This window comes from Leiobunum rupestre, chromosome 5 (genome assembly GCF_980474605.1).
Source record: "Leiobunum rupestre chromosome 5, qqLeiRupe1.1.hap1, whole genome shotgun sequence".
Lineage (NCBI taxonomy): Eukaryota > Metazoa > Arthropoda > Arachnida > Opiliones > Sclerosomatidae > Leiobunum > Leiobunum rupestre.
This window is the reverse complement of record NC_143388.1, coordinates 28,327,510-28,346,809: the sequence shown is the minus strand read 5'-3', so window position 1 is coordinate 28,346,809 and position 19,300 is coordinate 28,327,510. Positions and strand designations below refer to the sequence as shown.

General features: G+C 36.7%; 1 protein-coding gene across 1 annotated transcript; it reads left to right on the top strand.

Annotated features, from left to right (window-relative positions):
• Positions 1 to 16,891: 16,891 nt before the first annotated feature.
• Positions 16,892 to 18,528, top strand: LOC149944045 (uncharacterized). Its single transcript, XM_090175847.1, has 4 exons — positions 16,892 to 17,021; positions 17,567 to 17,809; positions 17,878 to 18,085; positions 18,154 to 18,528. Exons 1-3 carry the CDS (start codon positions 16,969 to 16,971, stop codon positions 18,062 to 18,064), a joined length of 483 nt encoding a protein of 160 aa, XP_090031973.1. The 5' UTR covers positions 16,892 to 16,968; the 3' UTR covers positions 18,065 to 18,085; positions 18,154 to 18,528.
• The last annotated feature ends 772 nt before the right edge of the window (positions 18,529 to 19,300 follow it).

The following is a 19,300-nucleotide window of genomic DNA, read 5'->3' as shown; positions in this document are numbered from 1 at the left end:
TCACGACATTTTAAGAACAAGTAAAAAAAGATGGGATAAGTCAGGAATTTTAACAAAAAGTAAAAATGTCAGGGAAAAGTCAGGGAATTTGAAGAACAAATTAAAAGTTCAGGGAAAAGTCAGGGAATTTGAAGAACAAATTAAAAGTTCAGGGAAAAGTCAGGGAATTTGAAGAACAAATAAAAAGTTCAGGGAAAAGTCAGGGAATTTGAAGAACAAATAAAAAGTTCGGGGAATTTTATGAACAAGTATAAAGTTCAGGGAAAAGTCACGGCATTTTAAGAACAACACAATAATATGATTTTAGACAAGTTAAGCCAGCGTTATTGAAACGTGAACGGGGGAGCTTGTAGCTGAGTGTAGAATGTAGATTTATTCTGTTCAATCTACACAACCATAAGTCTATAAAATGATTCCATAAGTTTGTCACTTTGGGGAATATTTTACTGAGAGATTGTAACGAAGTGACGTCATCGCAAGAAGAAAATCTACCCCTAGCGAGTTGCTGTCAAAGGCTACGTGTGACGCGGGAGCAAGCGGACGCAAAAAGGCGACGAAACCCGTATTGCAGTCTGTCTTGTGAATAGCTTTCAGTAAAACTTTTGCAAGCTAATATTAGGAAGTGTAACACTTGTGTGACACGGCAGCAAGCGGACGCAAAATGGCGACAAAGCCCGTCACGCAGTCTGCCTTGTGAATAGCTCTCAGTAAATCTTTTGCATGTGACGATTAGGTAGTGTCACACTTGTGTGACACGGGAGTAAGCGGACGGAAAATGGCGACGAAACCCGTATTGCAATCTGTCTTGTGAATAGATCTCACTTAAACATTTGCAAGCTAATATTAGGAAGTGTAACACTTGTGTGACACGGCAGCAAGCGGACGCAAAATGGCGACAAAGCCCGTCACGCAGTCTGCCTTGTGAATAGCTCTCAGTAAATCTTTTGCATGTGACGATTAGGTAGTGTCACACTTGTGTGACACGGGAGTAAGCGGACGGAAAATGGCGACGAAACCCGTATTGCAATCTGTCTTGTGAATAGATCTCACTTAAACATTTGCAAGCTAATATTAGGAAGTGTAACACTTGTGTGACACGGCAGCAAGCGGACGCAAAATGGCGACAAAGCCCGTCACGCAGTCTGCCTTGTGAATAGCTCTCAGTAAATCTTTTGCATGTGACGATTAGGTAGTGTCACACTTGTGTGACACGGGAGTAAGCGGACGGAAAATGGCGACGAAACCCGTATTGCAATCTGTCTTGTGAATAGATCTCACTTAAACATTTGCAAGCTAATATTAGGAAGTGTAACACTTGTGTGACACGGCAGCAAGCGGACGCAAAATGGCGACAAAGCCCGTCACGCAGTCTGCCTTGTGAATAGCTCTCAGTAAATCTTTTGCATGTGACGATTAGGTAGTGTCACACTTGTGTGACACGGGAGTAAGCGGACGGAAAATGGCGACGAAACCCGTATTGCAATCTGTCTTGTGAATAGGTCTCACTTAAACATTTGCAAGCTAATATTAGGAAGTGTAACACTTGTGTGACACGGCAGCAAGCGGACGCAAAATGGCGACAAAGCCCGTCACGCAGTCTGCCTTGTGAATAGCTCTCAGTAAATCTTTTGCATGTGACGATTAGGTAGTGTCACACTTGTGTGACACGGGAGTAAGCGGACGCAAAAAGGCGACGAACCCCGTAATGCAATCTGTCTTGTGAATAGATCTCAGTAAAACTTTTGCATTTGAAAAATAGGAAGTTTAACACTTATGTTACAATATTATACACGTATGCTGCTATCAAGTCGTAAGTAAATATTAACTTTTCCCTTGTTACAAACTGGAAGAATACAACACAGCTACAAGTTTGACCGTTGACGTTTTTAAATAAGTGACTTAATCTCTCTATTCACGAATGTGTCAGATCAAATACAGGTATCAAACCGTATCGTAGGGAAGACAGGAATCAGTATTGAAATGAAAGTGGTGTCGAGGACGGTCGAGAAACGATGGAGAGCCGCCCACAATTAGCAACCGCGAAAGGGAGGATGCGCGCGTTCCATTTTGAGTGTTGGCGGCCTGTCAGAACTCGTCATCCTTCATCTAGGAGCTTCGGCAAATCATCCTCATCCCCTCCCAGCGCACCCTGTTTCATCCTCCTCAAGCTTTGTTCGAAAGAGAAGGGTGCGCGTCCCCTCAACGTCGACATTTCAATATTCGTAGTCGTTGTCGGGCGAAAGCCAGACTCCTATTGTCAAACAGTGAATCACAGATGGATACATAAAAGACGGGGCTCTCTCTACCGTCCAAATGAAGTTACGCTCTCAACATGACAAAATGAACCCCGCGCGCCGTTGAAATGTACAACGAGAATCAGCGTGACATGTCAGTATCTGCACCCCTGCGATACTCTTTCAAATCGATTCCTCCCAAACCACGTAACCTCGGATAAACCCAACCACCTCGCCACCCCATCATTCTAATCAACCTAAATTTGCTGGCCTCGAAACGTATTACATATTCCCTCATAAAATGAAACTATTGTTACGAAATATCTCCGGCGAGTCGAAATAAATTAAATCCATAAATCAATATTTCTACGTGCTTTTACTGTTTTTTTTCTACGTCACCCACCACCAATTTCGCTAAAACTAAACAAAACGTTGGCTGTACTTTTTGCATTTTCCCGTAAGATTTCCCCAAAGATTTTACACGGAGCTCGGGTTAGGTTTGCTGACTTGATAGCTCAAACTGATTTTAATTTATTTTCGATACTAATTAAATGAATTATTATTGCAATACTCCTATCAACTCTGTGAAAGTATTTATTAGCTAGTATTTTATGATATACAACAATCTTTACCTGATACACTACTGTGGCTGTCAATGAAATGTTAAGCCTTAGTTCACAAGACTATAAACTCTTAAACATAATCGAAACCGTACTAAATTTTCGTAATTTTAAATATTTAAATGTTCTCCTTTTACGACTAGTTAAGTAAACGAAATACTTTTATAAGTACTTTAAACATTTGATATAACAAATTTAACAATATTAATATTAATTTCAATATTCAACACTTACTGTGACCGAATTATTCATTTTGTTACACTGTTAAAATTATTCCCTTGTAACGTGTGCCTTCGGAAGATCCTGCTATCTTTACAAAATACTTATCGTAAGAAAATATACTGCAGTACGATATTCTTAATTACAGTGATTCTATTCAAACTATTTCGTAAGAAAAATATAGTTTAGAAGTAAATAACATCAAATAATATTTTCATTATGGTAATAAGAAAGTTCCAAGATTGTTTTCTACAAATAAATAAATAAATTTAAATAATTTTTAGAATATAAATACATTATATTTATATTTCTGTACAATATAATATATTTAAAAGAATTAATTTTCAATTTAAATTAATTTAATAAAAAAGTACTAAAGTAAAACATGATCTGAAAGCAAAAACGACGTCACGTATTGGCATGAAATTTGGGATATTTTGATTTAAATGTTTGCCACAGTAGTTCTTCATTAAAAGTGTTAGTCTCAGATTTAATCAGATAATTGAAATAACCCTTTGAAGCAAAAACCAAGCAATTCATTTTACGTGGCTTTTGTTTGCGACCTTCTGATTGCCTAAAGACGATGATTCGTTGGGTTGGATTAACCTTTGCTCAACGATTTAAATTAATTGAAAAATGCAATAGGTGATTCCGAAAAAGGTCGGTGGTCACATGATTTCTTTACTTTCTGTTGTATGATTAAAGTATTTGAGAGCGCGCTTTACTTTTCATTTTCATCGCGCGTGCACAAACGCGCGAGCCACAATCTACTAATATATCAAGAGCGCGCGCCCATAAAATTAACTCTTTTGTACATGTATTTGTCGATATTATATTTCAGAATCAACTATTGGTTATCGTACATATTTTCGTATTTATTTTTCATCTGCAAATGTATAGAAAATACATTATTTAATATTTTCAATATCTTAAATGATTTTCCGATTTAACTATTGAAATAGCAACTACGTACACTTTCTAGAGTTGATTAACAATACCAATACATGTTTATATTTTTCTTAAACAGTTTGAGATAAATTTAACAAAACTCAGCCGTCCATCTAGAGCTCGGGGAAACTGATAAATTAACCACCCTAAATTTCCATTAATCATATTAATTTCAATGAACTGTTTATTTATTAATATTATTCGCGACTATTATACGATTTAATATGCAAAAAATAAGTTTTTATTCGAATAATTTTAATATAAAAGATATGATCGAAAAATTTCTTATCCGAACACCGAGCCCTATCCATCCGACCTGACAAACACTATAAGTTTGTTACTTTGATAAAAAATATTTGATTCCAAAATAAAACAAAAACCCCTGAACAGTGCGCTATCTTAGAGCAAGAGTCAAGCGGGTCTTAAAATCCCTATTTGAGAAAAACCAGTTTTATGTTCGAAATCTAGTATAATAACAATGATAATCTAATAATGAAAATTGATAAAAATAGAGTTAAAATATATGTTGAAAATTTTGTACTGAGTCACCTTAAATTAAAAACACTCAAGGATTCTTATTTTGAATTTCTATCAATAGTCACGTATCTCGACTTACTTGACTTTTGCTCTCAGGTAGCGAGTTTCGCTTTCTTACAAATCAAGACGTGCTCTCTGATTCTAACTATAATTAGACCTCTTCCTTACAACGACACTGGGTCGAACCCACTTGGTTCCTTCCTCTATAAAACACCCCTAAACAGCTCACGGTAGTTTTTCCCTATGTCATATCGCTATTTAGCGAGGAGACAATACATACACCTTTTTTTTCATTTCAACTTCTATAATTGTCTAGCGGGAAAAGCAGCGTCGGGAGGGACCAAATGAGAATAACAATGCTGGGGCGCCACATCCCGACCCCCCTCTCTTTGTAGGGGGAAACCCAAAAATCTGGCAACCTATACCCCTGACAAGAATAGGAATTAAGTTTAGGAATGCAAACGTGAATTTGAGACGAACGGGGCCCACCCTTTCGAAGAACCATTTCTTAAATCCAGAATTAGAACAGTTCGCTTTATTTAAGGCTGCTATAGATTTTATTATAAGGGAGAGGTCGGATTATAGCGCATTGTTGCAGAAGCAGAAATGCGCTGGGTTCGCGGCTATGATCAAAATCTGAACTAATTTCGAACAGCTGTATTCTCGAAAAGCGTGAAAATTTTGCGGGTACGTTGACTTTAAGACAGTCGGTCGGCTTTAAATAATAGAACGTGAAATTGAGACCTTTGCACCCCCCCCCCCTCCAAAAGCGAGGAGGCTAAAAAAGCTGGTGACATTCTTATAAAGAAAGTCGTTTCAGTTTGGAGCAAGACGTGTGTTAACAACTTAAGTAAATATTTAATACGATAATTAACGCAAGAAGTAAGTTATAGTTATTGTAAATTTTAACATTTTTTGGGGCCCCTTAGTGTTAAAATCTATAAGTTATCATCATCATCAGCTACTCTAATACTCAAGGCACCATCTTAGGCCTAAGTCATCAAGCGACTTTTAGAGACATTAATTCAGGTGGCCGGGTTACAATGCGTTGGAGGGTGGTGCCACGCGAGCCAACAGCTCCCTACACTAACTATTACAGTTAACCTCCACAAGTTTTATGGAGAGGGGAAACCGAACAGCTCGGTGGAAAAAACCTTAAATCCGTGGGGAGAGAACTTGCAATCTCAACGCAGAAGGCGTTGGTCCGAGTTTCCACCAACGCCGCTTCAGTTTACTGTGGCGCCATCTACGACAGTTTTTTAATATTATTTAAGATTTGTACAAACGGTAGAAAAGGGAATTATAGTACATGGTGTGCTAGAATTACTAAAGTGGTGTACTGTCATTTACTTATTTGTATAAATTATTATTGAGTGATCTTCAATTAAAATTTATTTTAAGCTAATAAATATTTTACTCGTATACCAGAAGTCCATTTCAAAAATATTGGAAACGACCATTTTCCAAAATGGCGTCGCATTCAAACAAATCCCTTTCAAAGTTTCCACCGTTTTATTTTAAATTTATCCAAAATGCACGGGTTTCACATCAAATATTATTCTATACATATTCAAGAAACCCTAACCTAATATTATTTTACTTAACTTAACCTAACCTAACTCATCCCAAGTTTTAGATTTCATTCGTAATATAATAAAATATTTTTTCTATAAAAACGATTTTTTTAAAAGTTAATCCAAATTGCACGGGTTTCACATCAAATACTATTCTATACATATTGAAGAATCCTTAACCTAATATTACTTAACATAACTTAACTTAACCCAACTCATCCCAAGATTTAGATTTCATTCGAATTATAATAAAATATTTCATTCAATCAAACAATTTAATTTCTAACCTGATTCTATTTTCTAATTAGTACTGCTTGTAAAAAATGAAAGCCGATTATGGGCGCTAGATGGCGTCACGATTCAATTTTTTCCAATATGGCGAAACTCGTCAACAGCACTTATAAAATGGAAAAGGGTAAAACGATGAAACGTCTTCGGTCTTGGAGATGTTTTACTGGCCACGTGGGTGGGCCATCTGCACAGCTCCTTCCGCATGTCGGGGCCCCGTTAATAAATCGCTCATAATAATTCACGCCGAAGGAATACAGTTGACTCTCTAGCCTTGGTCTCCCCAGCGACATCTACCGAGAGGTTCGAACATGAAATAGATGAGCGTCGGGGAAAGTGGAGAAAACAACCCAAACGGAGCCCAGAACGAGACGTGTCTCGGACAGAGAGACGCGAAAAGCAAACGACCATTGCGTTAAATCCGCTACATGTTACCAGAAGTATATCATATAGTTCTTAAGAGAAGTATCCAATAGTCAATAGCTTTTGCAGCTTGTTAAAAAATATAATTGGAGCGATTTTCCCGGATGTGAACAACGCGTCATTTAAGGGTCACGGCAAAAGTGACATGACGTGGAGCAACGAATTAAAAAAAAAGTTATTCTAAAATATAATATCGGCAAATACATGCACTAAAGAGTTTATTTTTTGGGGGCGCGCTCTTGATATATTAGTAGATTGTGGCTGACGCGATTTTGCGCGCGCGTTGAAAATGATAAAAGAAGCGCGCGCTCAAATACTTTAACCATACGACAGAAAGTAACCAAATCATGTGACTAGCGCGTGTCATAATGCAGATTTCTTTACGCACGTAAAAACGTCTGTATGTCACAAAGTTAAGCGACGCGCCGTTACGCTCGCTAGTGGAAACCAGGGCCCAGTCCTAAGGGCAGGTTTTCACCATGGACAAAACGGCACTTCAACCACTAATGATGCAAAACAATTGTATTAGGCCTAAAGGCTCGTTTTCACCAGAGCAAAAACGCCACTACAACCACTAACGACGCAAAACAATTGTATTAGGCCTAAAGGCTCGTTTTCACCAGAGCAAAAACGCCACTACAACCACTAACGACGCAAAACAATTGTATTAGGCCTAAAGGCTCGTTTTCAACCGGGCAAAAACGCCACGACGGCGAACAACGACGCAAAACAATTGTATTAGTCCTAAGGGTTGGTTTTCAATATGACAAAAACGCCACTACAACCACTAATGACGCAAAACAATTGTATTAAGCCTAAAGGCTTGTTTTCAACCGGGCAAAAACGCCAAAACAGCGATCGACGACGCAAAAGAAATGTATTAAGCCTAAAGGCTCGTTTTCAACCGGGCAAAAACACCACGACGGCGAACAACGACGCAAAACAATTGTATTAGGCCTAAGGGTTGGTTTTCAATATGTCAAAAACGCCAAAACAGCGATCGACGACGCAAAATAAATGTATTAAGCCTAAGAGCTGTTTTTCAACAAGGCAAAAACGCCACTACAACCACTAACGAAGCAAAACAATTGTATTAGGCCTAAAGGCTCGTTTTCACCAGGGCAAAAACGCCACTACAACCACTAACGACGCAAAACAATTGTATTAGGCCTAAAGGCTCGTTTTCAACCGGGCAAAAACGCCACGACGGCGAACAACGACGCAAAACAATTGTATTAGTCCTAAGGGTTGGTTTTCAATATGACAAAAACGCCACTACAACCACTAACGACGCAAAACAATTGTATTAGGCCTAAAGGCTCGTTTTCAACCGGGCAAAAACGCCACGACGGCGAACAACGACGCAAAACAATTGTATTAGTCCTAAGGGTTGGTTTTCAATATGACAAAAACGCCACTACAACCACTAATGACGCAAAACAATTGTATTAAGCCTAAAGGCTTGTTTTCAACCGGGCAAAAACGCCAAAACAGCGATCGACGACGCAAAAGAAATGTATTAAGCCTAAAGGCTCGTTTTCAACCGGGCAAAAACACCACGACGGCGAACAACGACGCAAAACAATTGTATTAGGCCTAAGGGTTGGTTTTCAATATGTCAAAAACGCCAAAACAGCGATCGACGACGCAAAATAAATGTATTAAGCCTAAGAGCTGTTTTTCAACAAGGCAAAAACGCCACTACAACCACTAACGAAGCAAAACAATTGTATTAGGCCTAAAGGCTCGTTTTCACCAGGGCAAAAACGCCACTACAACCACTAACGACGCAAAACAATTGTATTAGGCCTAAAGGCTCGTTTTCAACCGGGCAAAAACGCCACGACGGCGAACAACGACGCAAAACAATTGTATTAGTCCTAAGGGTTGGTTTTCAATATGACAAAAACGCCACTACAACCACTAACGACGCAAAACAATTGTATTAGGCCTAAAGGCTCGTTTTCAACCGGGCAAAAACGCCACGACGGCGAACAACGACGCAAAACAATTGTATTAGTCCTAAGGGTTGGTTTTCAATATGACAAAAACGCCACTACAACCACTAATGACGCAAAACAATTGTATTAAGCCTAAAGGCTTGTTTTCAACCGGGCAAAAACGCCAAAACAGCGATCGACGACGCAAAAGAAATGTATTAAGCCTAAAGGCTCGTTTTCAACCGGGCAAAAACGCCACGACGGCGAACAACGACGCAAAACAATTGTATTAGGCCTAAGGGTTGGTTTTCAATATGACAAATACGCCACTACAACCACTAATGACGTAAAACAATTGTATTAAGCCTAAAGGCTCGTTTTCAACCGGGCAAAAATGCCACGACGGCGAACAATGACGCAAAACAATTGTATTAGGCCTAAGGGTTGGTTTTCAATATGTCAAAAACGCCAAAACAGCGATCGACGACGCAAAATAAATGTATTAAGCCTAAGAGCTGTTTTTCAACAAGGCAAAAACGCCACTACAACCACTAACGAAGCAAAACAATTGTATTAGGCCTAAAGGCTCGTTTTCACCAGGGCAAAATGGCCACTACAACCACTAACGACGCAAAACAATTGTATTAGGCCTAAAGGTTAGTTTTCAATATGGCAAAAACGCCACTACAACCACTAATGACGCAAAACAATTGTATTAAGCCTATAAAGGCTCGTTTTCAACCGGGCAAAAACGCCACGACGGCGAACAACGACGCAAAACAATTGTATTAGGCCTAAGGGTTAGTTTTCAATATGGCAAAAACGCCACTACAACCACTAATGACGCAAAACAATTGTATTAAGCCTATAAAGGCTCGTTTTCAACCGGGCAAAAACGCCACGACGGCGAACAACGACGCAAAACAATTGTATTAGGCCTAAGGGTTGGTTTTCAATATGGCAAAAACGCCAAAACAGCGATCGACGACGCAAAATAAATGTATTAAGCCTAAGAGCTGTTTTTCAACAAGGCAAAAACGCCAAGACGGTGAACATAGACGCAAAACAAATACATTAGGCCCCAAGGCTGGTTTTCATTAGGGCAAAAACCCCACGACGGTGAACTTCGACGAAAAAATATTTCCATTGGGCCTAATGCAATATTTTTGAGTCGACTCTCACCGTTGTGGCGTTTTTGTGAAAAACAAGAGTTAATGATGTTAAATGTAGAATTTAAACTGTTGAGGAAATTAACTTATTTATATACCATTACAAGCGAATAACATTAGCAATAAAACCACTGAACAGGACTGTGTTATTCACAGAAATAAATTTAAAAACACAGTATATCCGAGATAAAATAAGCCCCAAATATTAAACGCGAGAAACTATCTTAACGGGACACGTGGCACCATCTATGAACCAACGTTGGAAACAAAACTTTTTTCTCCGATTTATAAAGAAATTATTATGATATTAGCTATTAGAACGTTATCTGATTTGTTATAAAAATATTTTTAATTAAATTTGTTTAAATATTAGGGAAATTTAAAAATCGTTGAAGCACTCACTGCATCGCAATAGTATTAATGTACCACTTTGTAACGATTAACACTTTATTTTGATATTATAATGTTATGGTGTACAGACCTGCAGTACCGGATTTACTGAAGGTGGAGCCCTAGGCGCTAAGTAGGCAGGTTTTAATGGGGACCTATGGATATTTTATTAATTTTTGCAGTGCCATAATTTGGGCTATTTCAATCATTGAATATTCACCGTAAATCAGTGGTTTTTAAAACTAAAACTGTTTTGAAAAACTAAGAGACGTCTGCTACAAATAAAACAGGGCAAATAATAAGATATTTATGAATCTGTTTTTTTATTCATGTACACAAAAATATTTTTGCCGTTGGTGGGGGCCCATGGCCTGTGCCTAGTAGGCCTAGTCCTTAATCCGGCACTGGTACGGAGGAATATTTCAAATGTTCAGGGTGACTATTCTTCCTTTATTTTATAATTTTTCCTATATATCAATGCTTTCCTTTATTTTCCTATAATTAAACCATTTTCCTATATATTCCTATAATTAGGTATTATTTTCGAATTTCGTGCGTGCCTAGTTCGCTTTCCGTAATACAGATGGCGCTTAATGTACTAAATCCTTTTGATAAAATGTAAACTGCTTCTCCAAAGAACTGCGCTGAATGGAATTAAGAATATCGTCATCTGCTTAAAAGAAGTTCCTTTAATATTAAAACAAATTTAAATTTTATTTATGCAAATTGCCTATATATTCCTATATTATCAAAGATAATACTGCTATATTCTCCAATAAATCGACCATGAATTTCCTATATTCCTATAGATGTTTTGGGGTTTTTCAGAGGTCACCCTGAATGTTTAGAAACCATTAATGCGCACGGCTCGGAGAATTTTAGATATTTTTGGAGCTGTCATTTTTGACGTTTGGAGATAAATGGAACTATAAATTATCGTTTAAGAGCGGAAAGGAAATCCCGAGAGAGCCGCTGTAGTCTCTTAAAGCAACTGTCGGCTCTATCATTGCCACCTATATTATGAAAAGGCCCCTGTTATTAGAGATGGCCTTGTATATATCCGATTCTTCGAAAAAAGCGACTTTAGTGGAGAGCGTGGTGCCATCTATTAATGGCAAAGGAAGTTAAATTCAAAATAGCCAAATGATAACGTCGTCAGAGAGCCTTTGTAGAGTATTATATTTAGACAACTTATACTCTATTTAGTGGGCTTTAACTTAAACTATATATCCCATGTAAAAATATTGTTTAAAATAACTGTAATTTCCATTGAGTTGGGAATATTAATCTAGAGGTCCAATCAAAACGTCGGATTTCAGTATTTCGCGAAACAAGTTTTTAACAAAACAAGAATACTGCCGTCTGCTCCCAAATGACGAGAAAACTTTATCATTCTACCCGTGGCGCCGCCTATCTCTCAATGGGTCGTTCAAAGAAGACGCAGCAAAAAGATTTTTTTTCTTCAAAAATAATGGATGGCGCCACGGGTCATATGATAACGTTTTCTCGTCATTTTAGAGGAGACGGTACATTCGTAATTTTCAAAAACTTGTTTCGCGGGGAGCAGATTTGATTGGATCTCTAGATTAATATTCCCAACTCAATGGTAATTTCTGACATTGACCAATTCATAAACGATCCAATCAACGCGAGATGAACCTATAAGTACCCGCCTTTTGGGTTAAAATGTAGCTTAACTAACTTGTTTTGATTACGACGATAGTGACATCTGTTGAAAATAAGACTTGACTTCGAGCCGATTTAAAAGAACTCGAAATGAGAGTACCAACGATTTCACCAAATCAGATCCAAAGACAATAGACGCTTCAATAAAACATCTTCAAGGAAATTTAAAAGAAGTAATATTTCCGAAAGACAGGACCTGCATGCTACTGTTTATATAGTACTAGTTGAAATATTGGAAACTTTTCACCTATACGGTATGCCACAAGTGTTTCCTTTTAATAATATAGCTTTTGGCCAATATATTAAGGCTTAGTAAAAACACAGGTGTGCACTCAAATGTCCGTGACACCTTGTTTTTAAGTGTTGCGATGCTGATGATATTATAAATATGAACAAATTTGCCAATTCAAATTTTATACGAACGCGATTAGCGTAGAAAAGTGTTAAAAATAATCTTTAAAGTTGACTAATTTCTAAAATATTTTTCATATATATTAATAAGGGTGTCTAAAGGAATTTATTTCGAGATTATTAGAAATTGTATTATATTAATAATAACTTGAAACCATTTTAATAGCTTAAGGGGGAAGACTACAGTGGCCATTGTCTACTTTCGCGCTATTTCAAGCTGAACTCTTTTAATTTTGTATTTTAACTTATAAAATTAATATTTAAGTGTAGGATAGCCTCTTTTTTAGTAACTAAAATCATTTTGAAAATTTTAAATTTAAAAGTAATTAAGTTATTACGTTTCAATTCGGACCCCCCCGGAGCAAAACAAGTTGGGCAAGTGCCTAATCTACCCTTTAGTTAGGACCTAATATATCGTTAACTATTAATATTGGAATAATCAAAATTATTTTAAGCACTAGAGGAAGGTTCAGCCTAATAAGAAAAATATAATTCAATTATGTAATTGTTAAAACAGAAACGTTCGACTTGAACGAAAAAGATGCTTCTAGTATCGATCTTAACTCACTGTGCTTGCGGGAAATAATCAAACAGCGCCTTCTGTATCTATTTTCCGGAATGAAAGAGTCGAATTTACCAGAAATCCATAATCTAGTCTAGGTATGGATATCTGAATTAACTATTACGAAAAAAATGCATTTACCCTAAATGCATAATCTTCTTTCTAGATAATAAACCATTGTGATATTTACGTTATTGTAAATAACCAGATGGCGGCCCGAAATATTGATTTCACCCTCATTTATCGCGTTGAATTGGACTTGCAGGAGAGGTACTGTCTATGTAATTATTAAAGCATTATTATTTGCAAATTAGCTAGAATAATTCACTACATAAAAAGTTATACATATATTATTTATTTAATCATTTTGGTAATTTTTAGAATTTTTGAAATAACATTTTTTATGGATATTCTAAAATGATTGATTTTGGTTTTCCGATATTTAACCAACTGATTTTATAATTTTTAAAGAAATAACAAAATAAAAATAAATATGAAACTTATCATAAATGATAAATATAGTACCACCCACCGTGTCTAAATATGCCTAGAACCCCATAGTGTATATTGTCTAATTATGACCAAAGATAAATATAGTACCACCCACAGTGTATAAATATGCCTAGAACCCCATAGTGTCTATTGTCTAATTATATCCAAGGATAAAAATAGTACCACCCATAGTGTCTAAATATGCCTAGAACCCCATAGTGTCTATTGTCTAATTATATCCAAGGATAAATATAGTACCACCCACAGTGTATAAATATGCCTAGAACCCCATAGTGTCTATTGTCTAATTATATCCAATAATAAATATAGTACCACCCATAGTGTCTAAATATGCCTAGAACCCCATAGTGTCTATTGCCTAATTATCATGTCCAAGGATAAATATAGTACCACCCATAGTGTTTAAATATGCCTAGAACCCCATAGTGTCTATTGTCTAATTATCATGTCCAAGGATAAATATAGTACCACCCATAGTGTCTAAATATGCCTAGAACCCCATAGTGTCTATTGTCTAATTATCATGTCCAAGGATAAATATAGTACCACCCATAGTGTCTAAATATGCCTAGAACCCCATAGTGTCTATTGTCTAATTATGACCAAAGATAAATATAGTACCACCCATAGTGTCTAAATATGCCTAGAACCCCATAGTGTCTATTGTCTAATTATCATGTCTACGCGTGTGTACAAGGAAAGTTTCACTGCTACAGCTCATGTTAAGCCCCAGACGTTAACGTCGACTTCCGACGCTCGCAGCTTTCATAGTTTAAGAGTATTTCACCAAGTTCAAGCATGGATGAGTTCAGAGCTTGACCCTCTACAATGGGGTTGGAAATTCTACAGGGACGATTGTTGCCACGAAGATCATCTCAACATCCGTCCCCATTACACCTACTTAAATGTATAATTTGTGCAAGTATCAAACTTTGCGCGTAAAGAAACCGGGTCTGGCATGCACATCAGCTTGTGCAGAGTGTAAAGTTATTAACTGTTGCAACGCCGAACGTTCGGACCTTGAAGACAACTTAGAAGACTAATTGTTATGTGTAATGCTATAATATTTACTTCGGTAATTACAGAAATAAAAAAAATATTTCTAATTGAATACTCGGACACATATTAAGTAAAAAAAACGTTAACGGTTGTAAGTAAATTATACAATTATCTTCCATTTATTAGTTTTAATAACGCGTATTTATATAAAAACATGACAATTTGACCCCTGAACCAAAAGAAGTGCCGCGTAAAAAAAAAAGTTTGTCGCATATTTTTCATCCAGAAATCGTTGAAATACTTTCTGTAATTGGAAACAAAGGTTTGTCTTTAGACAACGCCATACATAAGCCACGTTTTAGTATTGATTAAACAACTATTTATTTTCTTCATGTACCCGCTTTTAGCAAATATTTCTAACATGTTTTACAATTCTATTGTAACCGCACTTCATTTTTAGCCGTCCAAGTGAAAGCTCGCTTAGCTGATTTTAAGGATTTTAATTTCCCGAACGTCTAAATACTCCCCGTTTGATGTCATCACTAGAGCCAATCAGGAGACTCGATTCACAAAACGTTTCCGGGTTCGCGCGGTTTAACCGAAAAAAATATTACACGTCATTCTTAGAAAAAAAAAAATGTTGGAAATGACTTGAAAATCATAATTAAATGAAATTATTATTAATATCCTAACTTATTTTCATTTAACTAAAAATATGTTTATTAAAATTATAAACTAAATTTCGCAGCTAAGCCTTAGAACTGAAAGCTAGTCAAGTTTCAAAACGTTGCCCTTGAGCGTCGTAGCTAGGGGCTGGCCCAGCGGGGGTCTGCCAGGGGCGCAGACTCCAGGGGCCGCACTTTGCAGACCCACAGCCTGTAGGCCGCTTTATACACTTTCAAAGTAATTGTGTCGTATCTTCCTAGAAAATAAGTATTGGGTAGAGCAAAATTGAAATCTTGCGAAAGGCGCTCAAGACCCTAGCTACGGCGCTGTTGTCCTTCGACACAATTTTTGAGCGGCGGTGCGTGACCAACGTCATACTACCAAAGCCCCTCCCATCCAAGCGACTGATGCCATACTACCAGGAATTCATACCTCGAACTTGGTATGGTTATCCGGCCGTATTCCCTATGGTAAGAACTCGGGGACCATTTTCGGTGACGTCCATGAGAAAAAAATCGCCCCTCGCACGCGTCTCCCCTCTTTAGGAGTTTTTACCCCGCGTAACCTCCCGTTTTAACAAAGTTAGTTTTTTATTGTTTGACTCCCCAGCTATTTCGAAATGTAGGGTTAGGTTTGTCCAGATAATCTAGCAGACGGCTATACAAGGTAACTGGGGGTCCCGGATATTTTTGGTAGGAAATTTTAAAGCCAATGAAAATCGTAAGAGGAAACACGTGTGCTCTGACGTCAAAATGATTGGGGAAAAAATGGTCCCTTAGAGGGAGACGGAAATCGACCGAGATAAGCATTCCAAGTTCGATGTCTGAATTCCTGATACTCCTTAATGCAGTTCGTTATTCATGGTTGACATGAATACGTTCATAGTAGCTGCTTCAGTCGCCGAATGCTAGAAAACAGAATTTTGAAGGAGGTCCCATTTCAATATTTATGGAAAATTAGGAATTAACAAAGTAGTTCCAGGGACCATTTAGTCTTGGTTTCCGAAAGAATTTGTGAGATGAAATAATAGTGCTATCAATATTACGCGTTACCAACGAAAATATTCTAACACGGATGAACCAGTAAAAGAAAACCTAGCACTGTAGTGGAAAGCGGGGATGCTCGCGAAAACCATTTATTGAGGAAAATTAGTAAGAACCGGTGTACGCCAGGATGAACCTGGCACTGCAGCTTATGCATGGCTCCGATTTATCTGTTACACCGACGCCTCGTCCCATTTCTTGATATTATGTCTCTGGAACAGAATACAAAAAAATTTTCACACTTGAAATATATTAGTTTAATAAAAACGTTTTATTTATATATCTCTCGTAACCTACAGCATTTTTAAAAAGTACAATTAGAAGTAGTTATGAATTGGAAACATTTGGTATTTGTGAAAGTCGCCATTAATAATACTTTCGATTTCGCTAAATATATGGCGTCACCTGAATATATAAACCAATAGAATATGATTTTATAAAAAAAGTTGAGCAAAAAATAGAAACGAAAAATGTGTATCTTACGTCACATGACGTACGTAATCTAAGCGCGTGTGCACGCGCCATTTACACGCGCTAAATAGATGGCGTCATTCGAATTTGTCCGACGTCACGAGACATAGCTTTAATAGTATAATATTCCTCGCGACTCTTTCACGCGCTCCGGCACCTAAAAATTAGAAAATAAAGAAACGTTAAAACTAGAAGTGACTTTATTGGAAGACATTGTTTTATGTCCTGTCTATTTTCATTGTACTTGCACAACACTTTAGCGATTAACTACGAAAATGAACACCCACTGGACAGTGTCGGATAAAGAGTCGTCACCATTAGTAAACACGTAAGTTATACAAAACTTTCTTAGAATTTTAACTCCCCCTACTAGGCCTACCATAGAACAGATCAAAACGTTCGAAGAGTACCGAAAGAAATATCGCTACTACTAGACAAAAAGGCACATTAACTATTTCAAGGATTCCTAGTTTTAGCACTCCTCCCGAATTTATCAGAACTACTTTATGTCTTTTTGTGACGTCAAAACTATATCATTCTTCGTATGTGGCTATTTACAAGTCAATAATTTCAGCCAGGGTGCTAAATGCAGTTGAAGAAGAGTTACTAAAAATTAACTTCTCCGCAACTCTATAAATGGGAAATCATTTTGGGGCTTCTACTAGACAGGCCAAAAACCTGTGAGGGGAACTTGTAGATTTGGGTGTAGTCTGTACGCAATATAGCTAAGTTTAGAGACCAACTAGTTTTCGCTGCACGTTATGTAGTTGTAGCTAAAAGTATCTATTATGTTGGAACAACCGCTATAATCTTAAAATCCACCAAAACTATAATTAATGATTAAAAGTTTAATGAGTTTCTTTTATTATACAGGACAACAAAACACCAATCGAAAGATGAAGACCCTCAAGATGGAAATCAAAGGAAATCAAGAAAAGGTAAGTCTAAATTTAAATTAACCAGACTCACAAGATTGATTCAGAAAGAAGACAAAGGTCAAGAGAAAAGCGAAATTAACCAGCGCCGCAACATTCCGTTGATCCTGGCCACATGGGCCAGAAGGGACTTTGAAACCATCTCGTCGAGTGCACCCGAGGACGATCAGCCCCAACAGACGTAATAGGACACTTAAATGCCACTGGACATCTTGATCAATAGTTTTGACCTTTTCATTTATTATACAGGACACCAAAACACCAATCGAAATATGAAGACCCTCAAGATGGAAATCAAAGGAACTCAAGAAAAGGTAAGTGCAAATCTATATTAACAAGCTTCACAAGATTTTTTCAGAAGGGAGACCAAAGTCATGAGGAAAGTGATATGATCAAATTATTCAACTCGGAAGAAACAAACTTTGGACAGGCCTGAGGACGACCAACCCTAGAGGACGTAATAACCACCGCTACAGTTTTAAAGGCCGCGAAACATTGGTTAAACTAGAATTATTTTTCTTAAAGGACATGAAAGTACTTTCCTAAAGATAAGCAAAAATGGTTCACGCGAGGTACTAAAGCCAACAGATGCCAAACGAAGGTGGCTGAGCAAATTCAGAAACAAATCAGACTTCGAAATGGAAAGTTCAAAAAATTGTAGTAAGGCCCTGAATTACAAAATTTAATATCTTTTGAAGCCTTTGGAACAAATATCAAAATTGTTTTCGGGAGCTTTCAGACCGTGGTCCGTCGTCAGCCGTTACATCGTTAATACAGTAACGATGTAACGACTGACGAAGCACCACGGTCTGAAAGCTCCCGAAATTTTTAATAAATACCTTTTATATCCAGGAAGTATCAGCTCCTTTGATATTTATTTATTTTTTAAGTTTAAATTTACCATGGATCGAAATTTTAATATTAATAATCAAAATTGTTTTTCTTAAAGATAATCTAACTAACTGTAATCAATCTTAAACGTAAATATATATTCTTATTATGTTTTTTTTCTCAAGCCATACTTGGTTTTTCGTATTAATATAGGTTTTCATTTAAATGTGTTCATTTCTAGTGCATTCAATAAACATTACTTTCTTAAATAGCAACTTCAAGAACAAATATCAAAATTGCTTTTCTTAAAGATCATATAATTAACTGTACTTAATGTTTTACATGTATATTTCGTTGACGCCATAGTTACCGTATCTTAGTATTAAGTAGTTAGTTATTAATATTTAATTTAATTCTAATGTATTATTATATAAAATGCATTTTGATAAACATTATTATCTTATATATCAACTTCAGGAACAAATATCAAAATTGCTTTTTTTAAAGATAGAATTAACTGTTATTAAAGTTTTACATGTATTTTTTGTTGACGCTATAGTTACCATAACCCTTACTTAGTATTTACTAGTTTAGTATTAATATTTGTTTTGATCTTAATGTTTTATTATATAGAGTGCATTTTGATAAACATTATTATCTTAGATAAAAACTTTAGGAAGGAATATCAAAATTGTTTTTCCTAAACAAAAACAGTTCAAAATATTATATTATGTTAAATTTCCCTCAACTCTGCCTTTTTTTAAAACAGTCCTATTAATCGCTTTACGCGCTTTAAAACGTTTATCAATTTATTAGCTATTTGCTTTTGTACCGTGTTTGG

Coding starts and splice junctions, on each gene's coding strand:
- LOC149944045 (XM_090175847.1), top strand. CDS start 16,969: ATGAACACCCACTGGACAGTGTCGGATAAAGAGTCGTCACCATTAGTA. Junction 17,022..17,566: donor TCGTCACCATTAGTAAACAC/GTAAGTTATACA, acceptor TTTATTATACAG/GACAACAAAACACCAATCGA. Junction 17,810..17,877: donor GACGATCAGCCCCAACAGAC/GTAATAGGACAC, acceptor TTTATTATACAG/GACACCAAAACACCAATCGA.